At 37.1% G+C, this 14,002-nt stretch overlaps 2 protein-coding genes across 6 annotated transcripts in view; one reads left to right on the forward strand and one right to left on the reverse strand.

The window, feature by feature from the left end:
• Positions 1-14,002, reverse strand: part of LOC136254787 (protein NLRC3-like) — a 21,986-nt gene continuing 7,984 nt past the window's right edge. The window contains exons 2-3 of one of the 3 annotated variants that reach the window (XM_066047529.1): positions 7,436-7,602; positions 1-3,872 (exon numbers count right to left, since the gene is read on the reverse strand). In XM_066047529.1, coding sequence (XP_065903601.1) covers positions 103-3,870 — 3,768 coding nt within the window. In that variant the 5' untranslated portion in view covers positions 3,871-3,872; positions 7,436-7,602 and the 3' untranslated portion in view covers positions 1-102. Of the gene's footprint in view, positions 3,873-7,435; positions 7,608-14,002 lie in introns of all 3 variants that reach the window. The other 2 variants (XM_066047530.1, XM_066047528.1) reach the window with 2 other exon arrangements.
• The window catches only part of LOC136254789 (uncharacterized), a 2,465-nt gene continuing 176 nt past the window's right edge, over positions 11,714-14,002 (forward strand). The window contains exons 1-7 of one of the 3 annotated variants that reach the window (XM_066047533.1): positions 11,714-12,163; positions 12,218-12,425; positions 12,474-12,636; positions 12,763-12,867; positions 13,121-13,273; positions 13,324-13,456; positions 13,902-13,966. In XM_066047533.1, coding sequence (XP_065903605.1) covers positions 12,857-12,867; positions 13,121-13,273; positions 13,324-13,456; positions 13,902-13,966 — 362 coding nt within the window. In that variant the 5' untranslated portion in view covers positions 11,714-12,163; positions 12,218-12,425; positions 12,474-12,636; positions 12,763-12,856. Of the gene's footprint in view, positions 12,426-12,473; positions 12,637-12,762; positions 12,868-13,120; positions 13,274-13,323; positions 13,457-13,901; positions 13,967-14,002 lie in introns of all 3 variants that reach the window. The other 2 variants (XM_066047534.1, XR_010700748.1) reach the window with 2 other exon arrangements.

The following is a 14,002-nucleotide window of genomic DNA, read 5'->3' on the forward strand; positions in this document are numbered from 1 at the left end:
TAAAATAATAGTACTATTTGTAATAAAAAATAAACTAGTTAAATGCAACGCGAAAGTCTTGCACACACACACATGTACAAGTTAATACAAGACAATAATTGGTTACCAGTTGGAAAACTTTAGTTTATTATCTTTTGCTCTATGTCTGTTAATCTTCTCTGCTTGACAATCAATTTCCATTTTTATTCTTTCATTGTTTATTTGTGGTACCCAAATGTTTTTCAAGTGTGATGTGCTTAACAGAATTTTGAAGACAGTCTGTTTTATCACTAGATCACTAAGAGGATTATCATGCAGCAATAATTCACTAAGAGCTGAATTGTTTGCAAGTGAAAAGGATAACTGTTCTACTGCAGAATCGTCAAAATTATTTCGACAAACATTGAGAATCTTCAAAGTTGTATTTTCTTCTAGAGCGCCAAATATTTTATATGCACCCATATTGTGCAGCTTGGTTGATCCCAGGTCTAATACTTCAAGCAATGAGTTTTCATTTATAACTTGGCAGATTTTATTGACAGCTTTCTGATTCACAGTGCCACTCTGTCTCAGTGTCAGCTCCTTTAGCAGTTTTGTGGATTTTAAGGATGCAACAATCGTTGCTAAATCACCTTCAAATTCATTCCATGACACATTCACCACCTCCAGTTTCTGTTTATCTTGTAAAGTGTGTGCTATTTCATTAGCTGCCGTGGATTTGATGCCATTACTGCTAATATTAAAAACTTTTAGGTTAGGGTGCTGCTTTTGGAGAGCCTTGCACAGTTTAATACATCCTAAGCTTTCTAATTTGTTCAGTGAAACATTTAACACCTCCAGTGAGGTATTACTTTTGATAATTTCAGCAATATCACTTGATGCTTTCATCAGTATCTTATTGGAGCTCACGTTCAATACTTTTAAGGTGGTAATCTTTTGCAGTGCTCTTGCAATTATAATCATACCTTCAGACATCAGACTATTTTGTGAAAGGTTTAATTCTGAAAGATTTGTTTTGCTAACAAGCATACAGGACAATCCAGGTGCTGCATCTAACTCAATACTATTGTTCTGCAAGTCAAGTACTTTAAGTGTTTTGTTCTCCTGAAGGGATTTGGAAATTGCTATAGCTCCTCTTGATAAAATTTTATTTCCACACAGATTCAGTACTTCCAAACCAACTTTGTTTTCTAGGCTATCAGCTAAGGCTATTGTGGCTACGTCATTGATGTCATTACCTCTCATGATTAATGATTTTAGTCTTGCCATATCCTTGATGCCTTGAGCAATTTTTTGGACTCCAATAGGTCCCAACTTGTTTTGTGAAACATCAATTTCTTGCATTAATGGTGCTGTTCCTATAGCAGTTACAAGACTGTCCACAAATTTCTCTTCTTGTGGTAAACATTTTGGAATTTCCAAAACCATTAATGATGGAAGTAGTTTCAGAAATTTTGTGATCTCCATATAGGTAGAATGCCTTGCATGAATTTTGATATCTGAAATAGTCACTACTTCAGCAGAGCTAGTGACAGGTACAGTGTTGATTAGATCATCTGCTGCAACGTGAAACAGTCCAGGATCTACAATTGACAAATTTGATAAACATCTTAATGAAGACAAATTGGTAGCCAGCAATTTAACCATTAATTCAGATAAACCGATGTGGAATAAGTGTAAAGTGTCAAGGCTAGTATTCTTAACTAACAAGTTTAAGATTATTTCCAGATGTTCAGCATCAACTGGACAATTACACATGCTAAATTTGTTCAAGTTTGTGTAATATCTCAACACTTCAGCAATGTGATCTCCTGGTTCATTTCTTACATATAGTTGGTGAGATGTGATCCCAACAATGTGCAAAGAAGTAGTAGTGGTGATTCGTTGTTCAATTTCTTCTGCTACATCAGCTGAAATGTTATTACCATCCATCAATAGCAGTTTTAAACTGGTGTCACTAGACAAATGAGAGGTAAATGCTTTGGCTCCTTCATCACCAAATTGGTTGTCAGAAAGGTAAAGCTCTTCTGTTTCACATGATTGTACTAAGTTTGCTAAAGCATGTGCAGACAAAGCGGAAAGTTTATTTCCAGAGAAATTCATGACTTTGATATGAACTTTGGACTGTGTGGATGATGCTAATTCCTTCCACAGAATACCACAGCCGATATCTTGCATATTACAGTTAGAAAGATCTAGTCTTTCCCAATCTAATATGTATGACCGAGTTAAAAAGAAACCAAGGATAACAACATGGTTTGGCAGCAGTGTTTCTCCACTAAGATCAACGTGTTTGTTCTGCATTGACTCACCCACACTTTTACACATGGCTTCATCTTTGGTTTCTTTGAAACACTGAAAAAGGCGAAGACAATTTATTTTAACTTGTAATATTTTCTGTGCAATGTGGAACTCTTTAAAAAGTTTACTAGTAAAGGAAAACTGGTTACCAGACAGGAAATGTTTAAATGCAAAAGATCTACCTTGAGTAAGGCCCACATATATGATCCATGTGTTCAGGTATCTTTCATCCCAGAATGTATCTCTGAGGAGATCCAACTGTTTGTCATCAGGTAAGGATTGTATGTAATATGCTGCGAGGTACTCTTGAACTGATGAATGAGCAAAATTGAAAGACAAGGTCTTCCCATTTGTAGTAAAGTATTGTGTAACTTGTAGCAAACCAAACCCATGGATAGTTCCAGAGTTTTGCATAATTTCTGGGCATGCTCTACTAACCTCTTCAAAACTAAACACAACAACATCCTTCCTTAATGCATCATATGAAAACCGTGCCAGTTTCTGTTTGATGGAACTTTTGAAAGAATTCCCTCTTTGCAGCTTCTTGTATTTTTCATCTTTCTCAATGTGAAGTGTGATAGTCAAGTTGACAAATTTTTCATACAACTCTGTACACGATTGAGGAAGATCATTTTCTGTAAACAAGTGGAGTAAAATGGTCATGTTCAGTGGAATATAGCACAGGCTGTCAACAGTAGGATGACTTTCCAAGTATTGCTTTAACCTTGCAATGTCAGCTGGATTCTTTTCCAATGCTCTCTGGATATAGTCCTGCCTGTCACTGCTGGTAAAACCTAGTATTTCCATTCGGCGATCAGCCTGTCCACACAAATATCCACAGGCAAAAGAACGAGATGTAATAACTACACCACATCTAGGCAAAATCTCACACCTAATTATGCGGGAGAGCAAATGATCACTTTGCAGTACCCTGGGAAATTCATCATATCCATCCAACAAAACTGTAAGAAATGCTCCTTTTGTTTCTTTAATGTACTGGTCAATTGAATTAAGTGTCTCCTCATTTTCAAAATCACAGCACAGTGCAACCAGATCTTTAACTTGCTTCAATGATTGAATACTTGGATCATGAGCGCGAAGAAGAAAAAGAAACCTTTTTTCAGTAAGAATCTGTCCTTGAGACCACTGGTAGGCGATTTCTTTGCACAAGTATGTCTTACCAATTCCAGGAGCTCCATCAATTAATATGACTCGTGGTGAAGGTGAATCTTCTGAATCAGTTGTAACCACAGGTCTAAATATATCTGCTATATTTTTAATGATGGTGTTGTGTGCTAAGTATTCTGCTGTCAATTCTGTTGAATGACATCTCATGTTTTGTCTCAGGGATAAAAGACGTGGTCTTTGAGGCATTTTTGGCATGGTATTGACATCTCCTTTGCTCCTGGATCTGGCCATTGCACTAACTTCCTTTTCGGATTTTCCTTTGTTCTTATGATGGACTAAAGCAATGCTAGTGAACAGTTTAGGCTTATCTGGCCATGGTGGCCATATTTCCTCATCTGGTCCAGTAAATCGTGTTTCTTGATATTGTTCTTTTAGATATTTTTCAGTATTGGAAAGTTTCATACCTGTATAATGGAAAGTAACCTTTATTACCAAAGAAACTATACTTAATTTGACACTGACTGTAGTTTGTTCAATACTCGGCATAAAACAGTGGTATAGATCTACGACTTTAAAAGGAATTACAAGAAACATGACCAGAACTTATGATTAACCAGGAGAAAATAGTAAACATTCTATAAAAGTCCAGAAACTCAGTGTAGCTATATCTAGTTATGTACCACTTTCACACCTCAGATCAAAGGAAAGCCAGTGCATATATATCACATATTGCACTGGTTCAGAAAGATTAATAAGATACATGCACTGTACCAGTGTGTATATTTTAAGCCCACTGCTTTAACGAGATATACACACTGGTACAGTGCGTATATCTCATTAAGCCAGTGCTATTGCACACCTAATGGGAGTGCACACTATATCCAGAAATCATTAGATTTCTTTGATGTTATACTTTATCTCTCTTCTCATATACAGGGAAGCAAGCAAACTGTGATTGTGGGTTTGAATTTTGAACAAGCTGTGATTGTGGAATTTAATTTTAATACATCAATAGTAGTTTTTTTTTTTTGCTTTTGTAAATGTAGTGACACTAGTCTCTTAACGTTGTTATATTAGCAAAAGTAAAATCAAACAACTGTTTGATGTATTAAAATTTAATCCCACAACCACAGTTTGTTTGGCAAAATTCAATCCCACAATCACAGCCTACTTGATTCCCTATATAAGAGAAGGGCATAGCAACTAAACATTTTGCCAATTAGGCAAGTCTGCATGCTAAAGTAATTATACCACGGGCACTCGTGCTTTGCCTGTATATATGCACTCATGCCCGTGGTTTAATTATTATGCATATGCAAGAAAAATTACATTTGAGAAAAAGACATGAAACATGACAGGTTATCTATATACCTGTAGCTATACTACTGCACAGTAAATTCCTACTTCAGTAATATACAGCCTGTCAATACAGCCATAATTGAAATGTCAATTGCAGGTATATGTCCTTGTTTCATTTCTTTTTAAAATCATGATAATTATAATCATACTCAAATGTAAAATTTCTAATTTTCCTTGTATCCATTTGTTTATGATTGGTGAACCAGCACACACACATTCCTGGAAAGAATGGTGCAACTAAACATGCTCCTCCACTATCAACTACTCAAAAGGGAAGTGACTGTTCCACTTTGTTTTCAGCTACCTTACAGAGGGTCTCATGATTTCTATGCATTGTACAAAAATTCTCCCCCTTGAAATTTGCAGCTTGATTAAAATGAGCAATGTTTGAGTTTTATAAATGTATAAAACTGCTGAAAAGGTGAAAATTTCCCTCCTTGAAATTTGGATGGCACAAAAAATCTCCTCAGAAAAATCTCGCTATATGATATTGCTCTACAGCATTACAAACTAATAACAGTACAAGAAATGTTTCCACTCACTACAGCAACTTATTGTTGTGATACCAGTACACTAGAAGCCATTATTGCACTACCCATTAATCAACATCTATGCAGTAGTAGAGAAGAAATGGGACACAAAGGAGGAGAAAGGTAAGTCCAAGATACATGTATTGTAGGGAAAATGCACATCTCAGGCCTAACTGATGCCGAACAGTGGAGAATCAAGTCCATAGCATTTACTATTATGCGGTTTGGCATACATACCTCCACACTGCCTTTATGAAATGAGCTGTAGAATTGCCCTTCAGTAGTCCACATAACAAATTTACGTAAGCACAACCGCTTTAAGCATTCCCACTTCAAAATTTCTTCATCTTTTTGCACACTTACAAAACCTGCTATAAATGTAAACCCACTGTTCGATTGTCTTGAAATATGGCACACATAATGTGGTTTAATGTAAGGCAAATCATGACATTACATTTAATTGGAGTTTGATTAAAGGTTGTCATTAACGAAAAATAACACCAATAATTATGTTGTCACGCCTACAGGGTAAACCGCTTTATATATAGCAATAAGCTGAAAATCAGTGTATGTAGGTGGTTAACTATTGAACCTCAAACTTTTTGTAGTCAGAAGAAATCAAGCTAAAGACCATGAAGGTACAGCACAAAAACCAGTGCCTAAAGTAACTTTTATTTATCACTGCACACTTTCTCAAGTATTATAATTGACTCCTATGCGTGTATCACTAGCAAAAGAAGCACTGCATGGGGTGCACATTTAGGGGCATATTATTTTAATACCAGGGCCTAACTAAACAATACTATATAATATTATGTAGAAGTAAAGCAGCTAGCTAGCCTAGCTACCTTACAGTCCAAACACTCAGAAGCAAGTAAACATGTAAGGGAGTCTGCAGGCATGTTATGCATGGCTATAACCCAGGAAATTAGCTGAAATTTGCTTCTCTGAAATTGAATGTGAGAATGATTTCAGAATTATATTACTGTTTGATTGTTGCCTTAGGGTGACAGCTCTATTAGGGTATCTTGATGTGTGTGGCTATAGAATATTGTAATACAGTTGTTATTGGTCAGTGACAACTTTAGGAGTATTTTTAATAAGGAGAGCTAAGTCTCTTATTATGCTTTTTGATATGGGCTATAGCTCCCTTGTCCTCTTTTCTATCACCTCTGATATGCCTGTATTCATGATTCAAAACTCAAAGCATATAATCATAGCTATGTTCTATATTAGTGCATGGGCATGAATAGAGCTCACTTTATTCATAGCTCTCAGTTGTGACCGTTTAATTAAGAACAAATAAAATATTCTATGCAGAGTGTATTATAAGCAGTGGCAAAGCCACACTAGGCTTTAGTAATCACGGCCAAAGCCTGTGGTAATTTGGGCTCAATGTGTTAGTTTATTTAAAGTGCTAGAATGATAGTTGAAAGCCATGGTAGCCCTGATAATCATGAAAGGCTGGCTATGCCTCTGATTATAAGGCATGCATAGGTGATCATATTAATAATTGATCACATGTAGTGCCAGTCACAAATTTCAAACGTCAATAATGAATAAATATCAGCATCACTACTATGGTTTAATTTATACATACTTAGGTTACAGCCATGTATTAGCATGCAACTTGCCCATGTGTTCATGTTTATGAGGATCTCCAGCTGCATGCTTATAGGTGTATCAAGAATATAGTAAGCATAATTATGTAATTTTCTTATAGTGATTGCTGTAATTTAACACTACACAAAAGATTTATCACTGCACACTTTAGGTTTAACATTGCAAATTTTGTGCAGTATTAAGGCCTTATTTTAGGTCTTGACAAAAACCAACAGTATGTAGCAATTACATGATCAAGATTTGCTATTAAAAATGATTACTTGCTGGCAGTGGCGTAGCCAGACTTTTGAAAATGGGCAGGCACACTTACCCATACATTTAACCCTAGCAACAAAATCTGACTCCATCCTCATTTAGTGGATTCTTTATATTTAAAACAAAAAATGTGCATAAAAGTATCTAGCAAGCTAACTATACAGTATGGTGCTGTTCCTGCACTAGTCTAATGCTACTGCATGAATGATATGGAAGCTAAAAACAACATGTAAAAAAGTAAAAAAACCGACTTATTGCACCTCTTTGTTTTGTTCTCTTAGATCATCTGTGTTTGTACACAACTTTTTATACTCCAGCCTGACTCCTGAGATCATAATATGCTTTGATTCAACCACCAATTTCCATCTCCAACTGACTTGCCTGACACCCAAAGATGATTTTACTTTCATCCATCGCTTTAGGCTAGCTACTCTGCCAACAAAAAAATTTATGCTGTTACTTACAATTCAGTATTCTGTGGAAAGGTAAAATGATTATCCCTTGTGTTCCTCATCCCATCTAAAACATTATGCTGTGTGTTAAATAGAAAGCATTGAGACTACCAGGATCACATGATGTACTTGTTGAGCGATTTAGCTGCCCATGTAGAGAGTTCAGTTACATTACAAGTCACCCTGTAGAGAATTCAACTAAGTTATTAATCATTCTGTAGTAAATTACAAGTCACCCTGTTAGAGAGTTCAAAGTTACATGTTGCCCTGTAGAACATTCAGCCATCACCTTGTAGCTAGATATTTTGGGTACAGGGTGTACATTACTGGTCACTCTGTGGATAATTTAGCTAAGTTACGAGTCATCCTGTAGAAAATTCATCTACATTACAAGTTACCATGTAGAGAGTTCAGCTAATTTACAAGCAATCCTGTAGAAACTTCAGCCACATCAGGACCGGAGGAAGCAATTATGAAGTGGTCAGACCAAGGGGTAGGCACTATGAAATGCTGAGCACTTACGCTTCCCCTAGAAAATTGCTCTGAGATACTATTTTCAGCTGTAAATTCGCTATCAAATTATGTCTAACACTTGTTTCAAACTCACTGCATGTAGCTACGAGTGTACATCATAGGTTCACATTATCTTACATTATACAAGTATTATTGTTCCCTTTTGTTATAGTTATTATATGCGTGCAGCACGAGTCTAACATTTGAAACTGATAGCTACATAACTGATTTTAATGTGATGAAGGTACAACTCAGTCAATAGCTACAGCTAGGCACTAAGCTATATGCTTAATCTTACCCTATCATGCTATGCTGTAGTGCTCAAATATTCATCCAAATATGTACGCTTCCATACAAAACTATTTGTGACTGGATTTGACAAAACAAGGCTTCGACGCACAAAGCTTTGTTAGGAGATATGGCGATTTTAAGGAATCATTGTGTAATAACTTCCCAGTGCCTACAGCTGTGCAAACAAGATTTGCACCAATTGTTCATCTGTTCACTAGCTATCACTGAGTGGGTGTGTACAGTTCTGATACCCAAAATTTGCCCTGTTTTGAGCAGCTTTTTTCGAGCAGGTTATAATATCACAGATGGTAGTAATAAGGGTGGGAGGGTGGGGGTGGACGGTGGTCTTAATATACGGGTATAAAATGGAGTAAGAAGACGATTGGAATCCAGAGGCCAAGTTTGGGCTCTCCATGGCCCTCCATGGCCCTCAAATTACTCCAAATTGACTGAGAACACTATTGGCGAGCTCTCTGTGAAGTCCCAGCTCACTACACACCATTATCACAAAGCCATGGTCATTTAATGGTGCCAATCTCACACTCGTGGCTTTGACAGGGTCGGAAGAAAGCTGCTACAGAAACCAGACTTGCCAGTGCTGAAGGAAGTACGGTGTGAAATATGATAGTGTATTAGACCAGCAATCCATTTCTGGTAAAATCGTAAGTTTGATTTTGTGTGTGTGGAAGCCTTGTTATATGAAATCCGGTCACATTTATATTTCTTATTTGCTGGCTTCATAAAGCATTTGACTAATAAATCGGGGAATACCTGAGTGCTCTATTAAGGTGACTGTTCTATTAGAGTGTTTGGATCTTTAAATGACTAATTATCACGGGGAAGGATTTAACAATATGATGTAAGTATTCTTCCAGCATTATATCACAATGCTTGCATGATGATGTAGACATTAAGTCAGGCTATGGCCTGACTGGCCAGACCGTTTCCTCCGGCTCTGTCACATAAGTCACCCTGCAGAGATTTAAGTTGAGGTACAAGCCATCCTATACAAAGCAGGGGTGGATCCAGGGGGGGCCTTTGGGGGCTGAAGCCCCCCCCCCCCCCCCCTTCATATTTAGGCCTTACTTGATCAATATGCTGAGTATTATAATGAAATTTTGTCTTAGCATAATTATATGATCACTAATAATACAAATACTCATAAAACCACCTTATAAACGTCTTTCCAAGGTATTATCAGTGGATTTATGCTAAAATTTATGCAACAAGGACCCGAATCAGCATTGGAGGTTTACAAGATCGAAATACTCTAATAGAGCAGTCAGCTAACTACTCTAATAGAACATTCACTGGAAACATGTAGTTGGTTCTGTTATGGAATTTTTCCAAATCTGCCTGCACCTATACATGCAATGAAATGAATTGGTCTGTTTAAAGGGCTTCATTCATCTACTTGTGTAGTTAATACCACCCCAAAAACACCTTCGCTGTAAAAAAGGCGCGCCCAAGAAACTACAAGTACCTGGAACCCAATGTAAAAAACAAAAAGAAAAATCAGCTTAGCTGAAGTGAAAAGTAACTGGTAACTTAAAGAGCTGATATCTGAAGCGGCCAAGAATACAATTACTAAAGTTTAATCCATGCAAGAACACCTTGGCTATAAAACAGGTGTATACATGAAAGTAACTGGCAACTGAAATGGCTGATATCTGAAGCGGCCAAGAATGAATGGTCATATACAACTAATTCAAAAATTTAACACTGAACCTTTATAATTCAGCTGTGTTCTATATTCACTCTTGCTGCATCGTAAAGTAATTTCTTTTAACTCTAATTGGCTGGTAATTTGGCCGCCTTTTTTAATAGTCAGTATAATAGAGCAAAAAAAAGGCGGCCAAATTACCAGCCAATTAGAGTTAAAAGAAATTACTTTACGATGCAGCAAGAGTGAATATAGAACACAGCTGAATTATAAAGGTTCAGTGTTAAATTTTTGAATTAGTTGTATATGACCATTCATTCTTGGCCGCTTCAGATATCAGCCATTTCAGTTGCCAGTTACTTTCATGTATACACCTGTTTTATAGCCAAGGTGTTCTTGCATGGATTAAACTTTAGTAATTGTATTCTTGGCCGCTTCAGATATCAGCTCTTTAAGTTACCAGTTACTTTTCACTTCAGCTAAGCTGATTTTTCTTTTGTTTTTTTACATTGGGTTCCAGGTACTTGTAGTTTCTTGGGCGCGCCTTTTTTACAGCGAAGGTGTTTTTGGGGTGGATATCACTGATTTTTGTCAGTGATAGACTCTACATTTGGTTTAAAAGGTAATTTTTTGGAAATGAGCAATTAACATTAATGCAGAATATTATCTTGGAGAGTCAGTAAAATCCATACATAATAATGATTGTTTCATAACACCGTAAATTCAGAAGTATGAATTTACGGTGTAGTATGACTGTTCTATTAGAGTAAATTTATCTTTACTGCCTGCACGTCATGAATATATCTCATATCTGTGCATGTTAAATGCTTCAGACACCTAATTAAAATTGCAAGTGCCTAATTAGTTCACAGTTGCTACACAGCTATAAATACATTTGTAATTGTTATCATCATAATCATTTATCATGTTATAACCATTTTTTAATATTTTGGTCACAACTTCAGGATTAGAGCAGCAGAGAAAGGAATAGAGGACTCAACCATCAATACTTGTATATGGGAGATGGAACAGTATTGCGATGGACAATGCCGGTACTAACCCCTCAAGGGTGTTGCAGTACAGTATAGATGCAAGACCAGAGCCTCGATCGTCACCTTTTGACTGTGGTCACAACTTCAGGATTGGAGCAGCAGAGAAAGGAATGTAGGACTCAATCATCAAGACTCGGGGAGATGGAATAGTATTGCCATGGACAATGCCAGCACTAACCCCTCAAGGATGTCACAGTGCAGTATCGATACAACCACTCCAACCAGTGCATAAGACCAGAGCTCGATCATCACCTTTTGACTGAAAGTTTTATACTTGATGAAGCAATTAAAACAAAAAAGTTGTAGTACTTGTACTTTCCTGAGGGAACATGTCCCCTGAGTCCCAGACTCCCTTGCCTGTTCAGCAGAATAATAGGATTGAGCCTTACTACCACTTTCACCTTTATTCTTGGCCTGAATGTACATATCGGCAACATAATACAGTAGCTGTGGATAATGCTAGTTAATGCCCCTAGGCAGAGCTATAGGGGTGGGAATTTTTCCCTACTATCATACTATCATAGTAGTTCTTCTCGCAGTTCTTTACCTGGCCATCATCAACTGCTGTCCATCAACTGCTGTCAAAACATTAGTCTCGTCCCCCAGACCCTTCCTCAAGCATGCTTATCACACAAAAATAACTTAGTTTAGCAGTGCACAAAAAATTATTCATTGACAGCTTATACTACACTTACCGCATTGTTGAACCATGTATACCACCAGAATCCACCAGATTGACAACTAACACGTGATCTATTTAGGGGAAATCTCGTGGAAAGTCCCTAATTACCTTAAGCGGACACTCATGATACGTGGTTTTAAATTGAATGGTTTAAGAATGTAACTGGATGGTCCGGTGAGGCGTACTTTAATCGGCTCGACTTTACTGAGAAACTCGAGCCCCTCGTGAGAAACTACATCGCTTGAGCAACGCTTGAAAAAGTAAGAGTCCGGCAAGAATACTGAGGGACTCTATGATATATGCCGGTCTTGAATGCTAACGAAACGAGGAGTGAAGTTTGTGCAACGTGTCACATCGCCACACACTGATTCACCGTGTTTGTGCAATAGGGTTTTTGGACCTGTCCACCAGATGTTGAAAGGAAATTCATTCCACCACATGTTGAAAGGAAATTCATTCCAACTTGTGAAGTTATTGGTATACTCATTGTTGGGGTCCATGGGGACATCGATGAGCATTTACCAGTCAGCTGTAAGTAATGTCACAACAGAAGGAAAGGAACCATTTCCATACCCCTATGGCATACTGATTTTCCAGGTCAGTTTATGTACACCCAACCACAGAAATGTAGAACTTTGGTTGCAGGTGGAAAATAAACACCTTTTTACTCCCTTACAAGAGATTCACCCAGCTGGAATAAAATGTTGAAGTGAATGTCATTAGTACCTACTTGCGGTTCATCAGGTATTGGACAATTCCAAGTGTCCAGATTATGCAGTTGTCCTCATGTTCAAGTTTACACGTTTAGGCAAGTTCCACAACATCCTATAATCTATTACTATATCAGTGTGGAATAATGCTTATATAATATTTTTCATATTCCAGGCTTTAGGTATGTGTATTGTATTTAACACCTGCTTGTTGGTTTTTGCAGGCCATCTGGTCATACTGGTTTATCCACTAGCAGTTGAATGTGATCATGGTACATATGTAAGTTGAGACCATGCAGGAACAAAGATACAGGTGTCATGAATTTCAGGTCAGTTGACATTCAGAGGAATTGTATTATTGCAATTGTTCTTTTTGTAGTTATCAATTATCAGTGACCAGTTTGTGATAGCGTACTTTTGTTTGACTAATGACCAAATGTTCTGGTTTACATGCTTACCCAACAGTTATGTTACTCACTTAACCTGCATATGGGATATATAATTTTAGTTCATTTTGATTATTCATCCTTTATTGGTACAGCCTGGCATATTGATTTTTTGCACATTCTCTTTTTAATTCAGTGCCTGCTGGATTGTTTCGTCAGATATCGAAACAGATGTCTTTGGTGTTGCGACCGATGTTCCAGGTCAGTTTGCATGTGTGTTTAATTTAAGGTTGACTTCAGTGCCTGCTTATTCTTTTACAGGTCTCAGTATTGAGTGTCATGATTTCAGGTCAGTTGACGTACAGAAGAATTGTATTATTGCAATTGTTGTTTTTGTAGTTATCAATTATCACTGTATACTAGTGATGTGAATTTGCAGGTCAGTCTACTCAGATGTATCAGGCATAGTGTTGATGGGATCGAACAAGTATCCAGTGTAGACTGTAGTGGCATCAAGGGTGTTAATTTCCAGGTCAGTTTACATGTTGTGATGTTAGTGATTTTTTCCTAGTACCAAGATATTAAGTGTATTGTATTTAATGCCCACCTGTCATGTTTTTAAATTATGGTATATCAGTGTAGACAGTGCAACAGTAAGCCTTCTGTGTTGTAGTAACTATTTGTTTCGTAATATTATGCTGTTGTCCCGGAATGGCACAATTTTTGGGCAACCAGTGTGAAGTCCAGTGGTACAAACATTGTATTATGACCAAGTTGTGATAGCGTACTTTTGTTTGACTAATGTCCTAATGTTCTGGTTTGACTAAAGTCTTAATGTTCTGGTTTAACATGCTTACCCAACAGTTATGTTATTCATTCACTTAGCCTGGGATATAATTTTTGTTCATTTTGATTATCCATGCTATTATTGACACAGCCCGGCATATTGATTTTTTGTACATTCTGTTTTAATTCAGTGCCTGCTGGATTGTGTCATCAGATATCGAAACAAGTGTTTTTGGTGTTGCGACCGATGTTCCAGGCCAGTTGCATGAGTGTTTAATTTAAGGTTAACTTC

Source organism: Dysidea avara, chromosome 4, assembly GCF_963678975.1.
Source record: "Dysidea avara chromosome 4, odDysAvar1.4, whole genome shotgun sequence".
Taxonomy (NCBI): Eukaryota; Metazoa; Porifera; class Demospongiae; order Dictyoceratida; family Dysideidae; genus Dysidea; species Dysidea avara.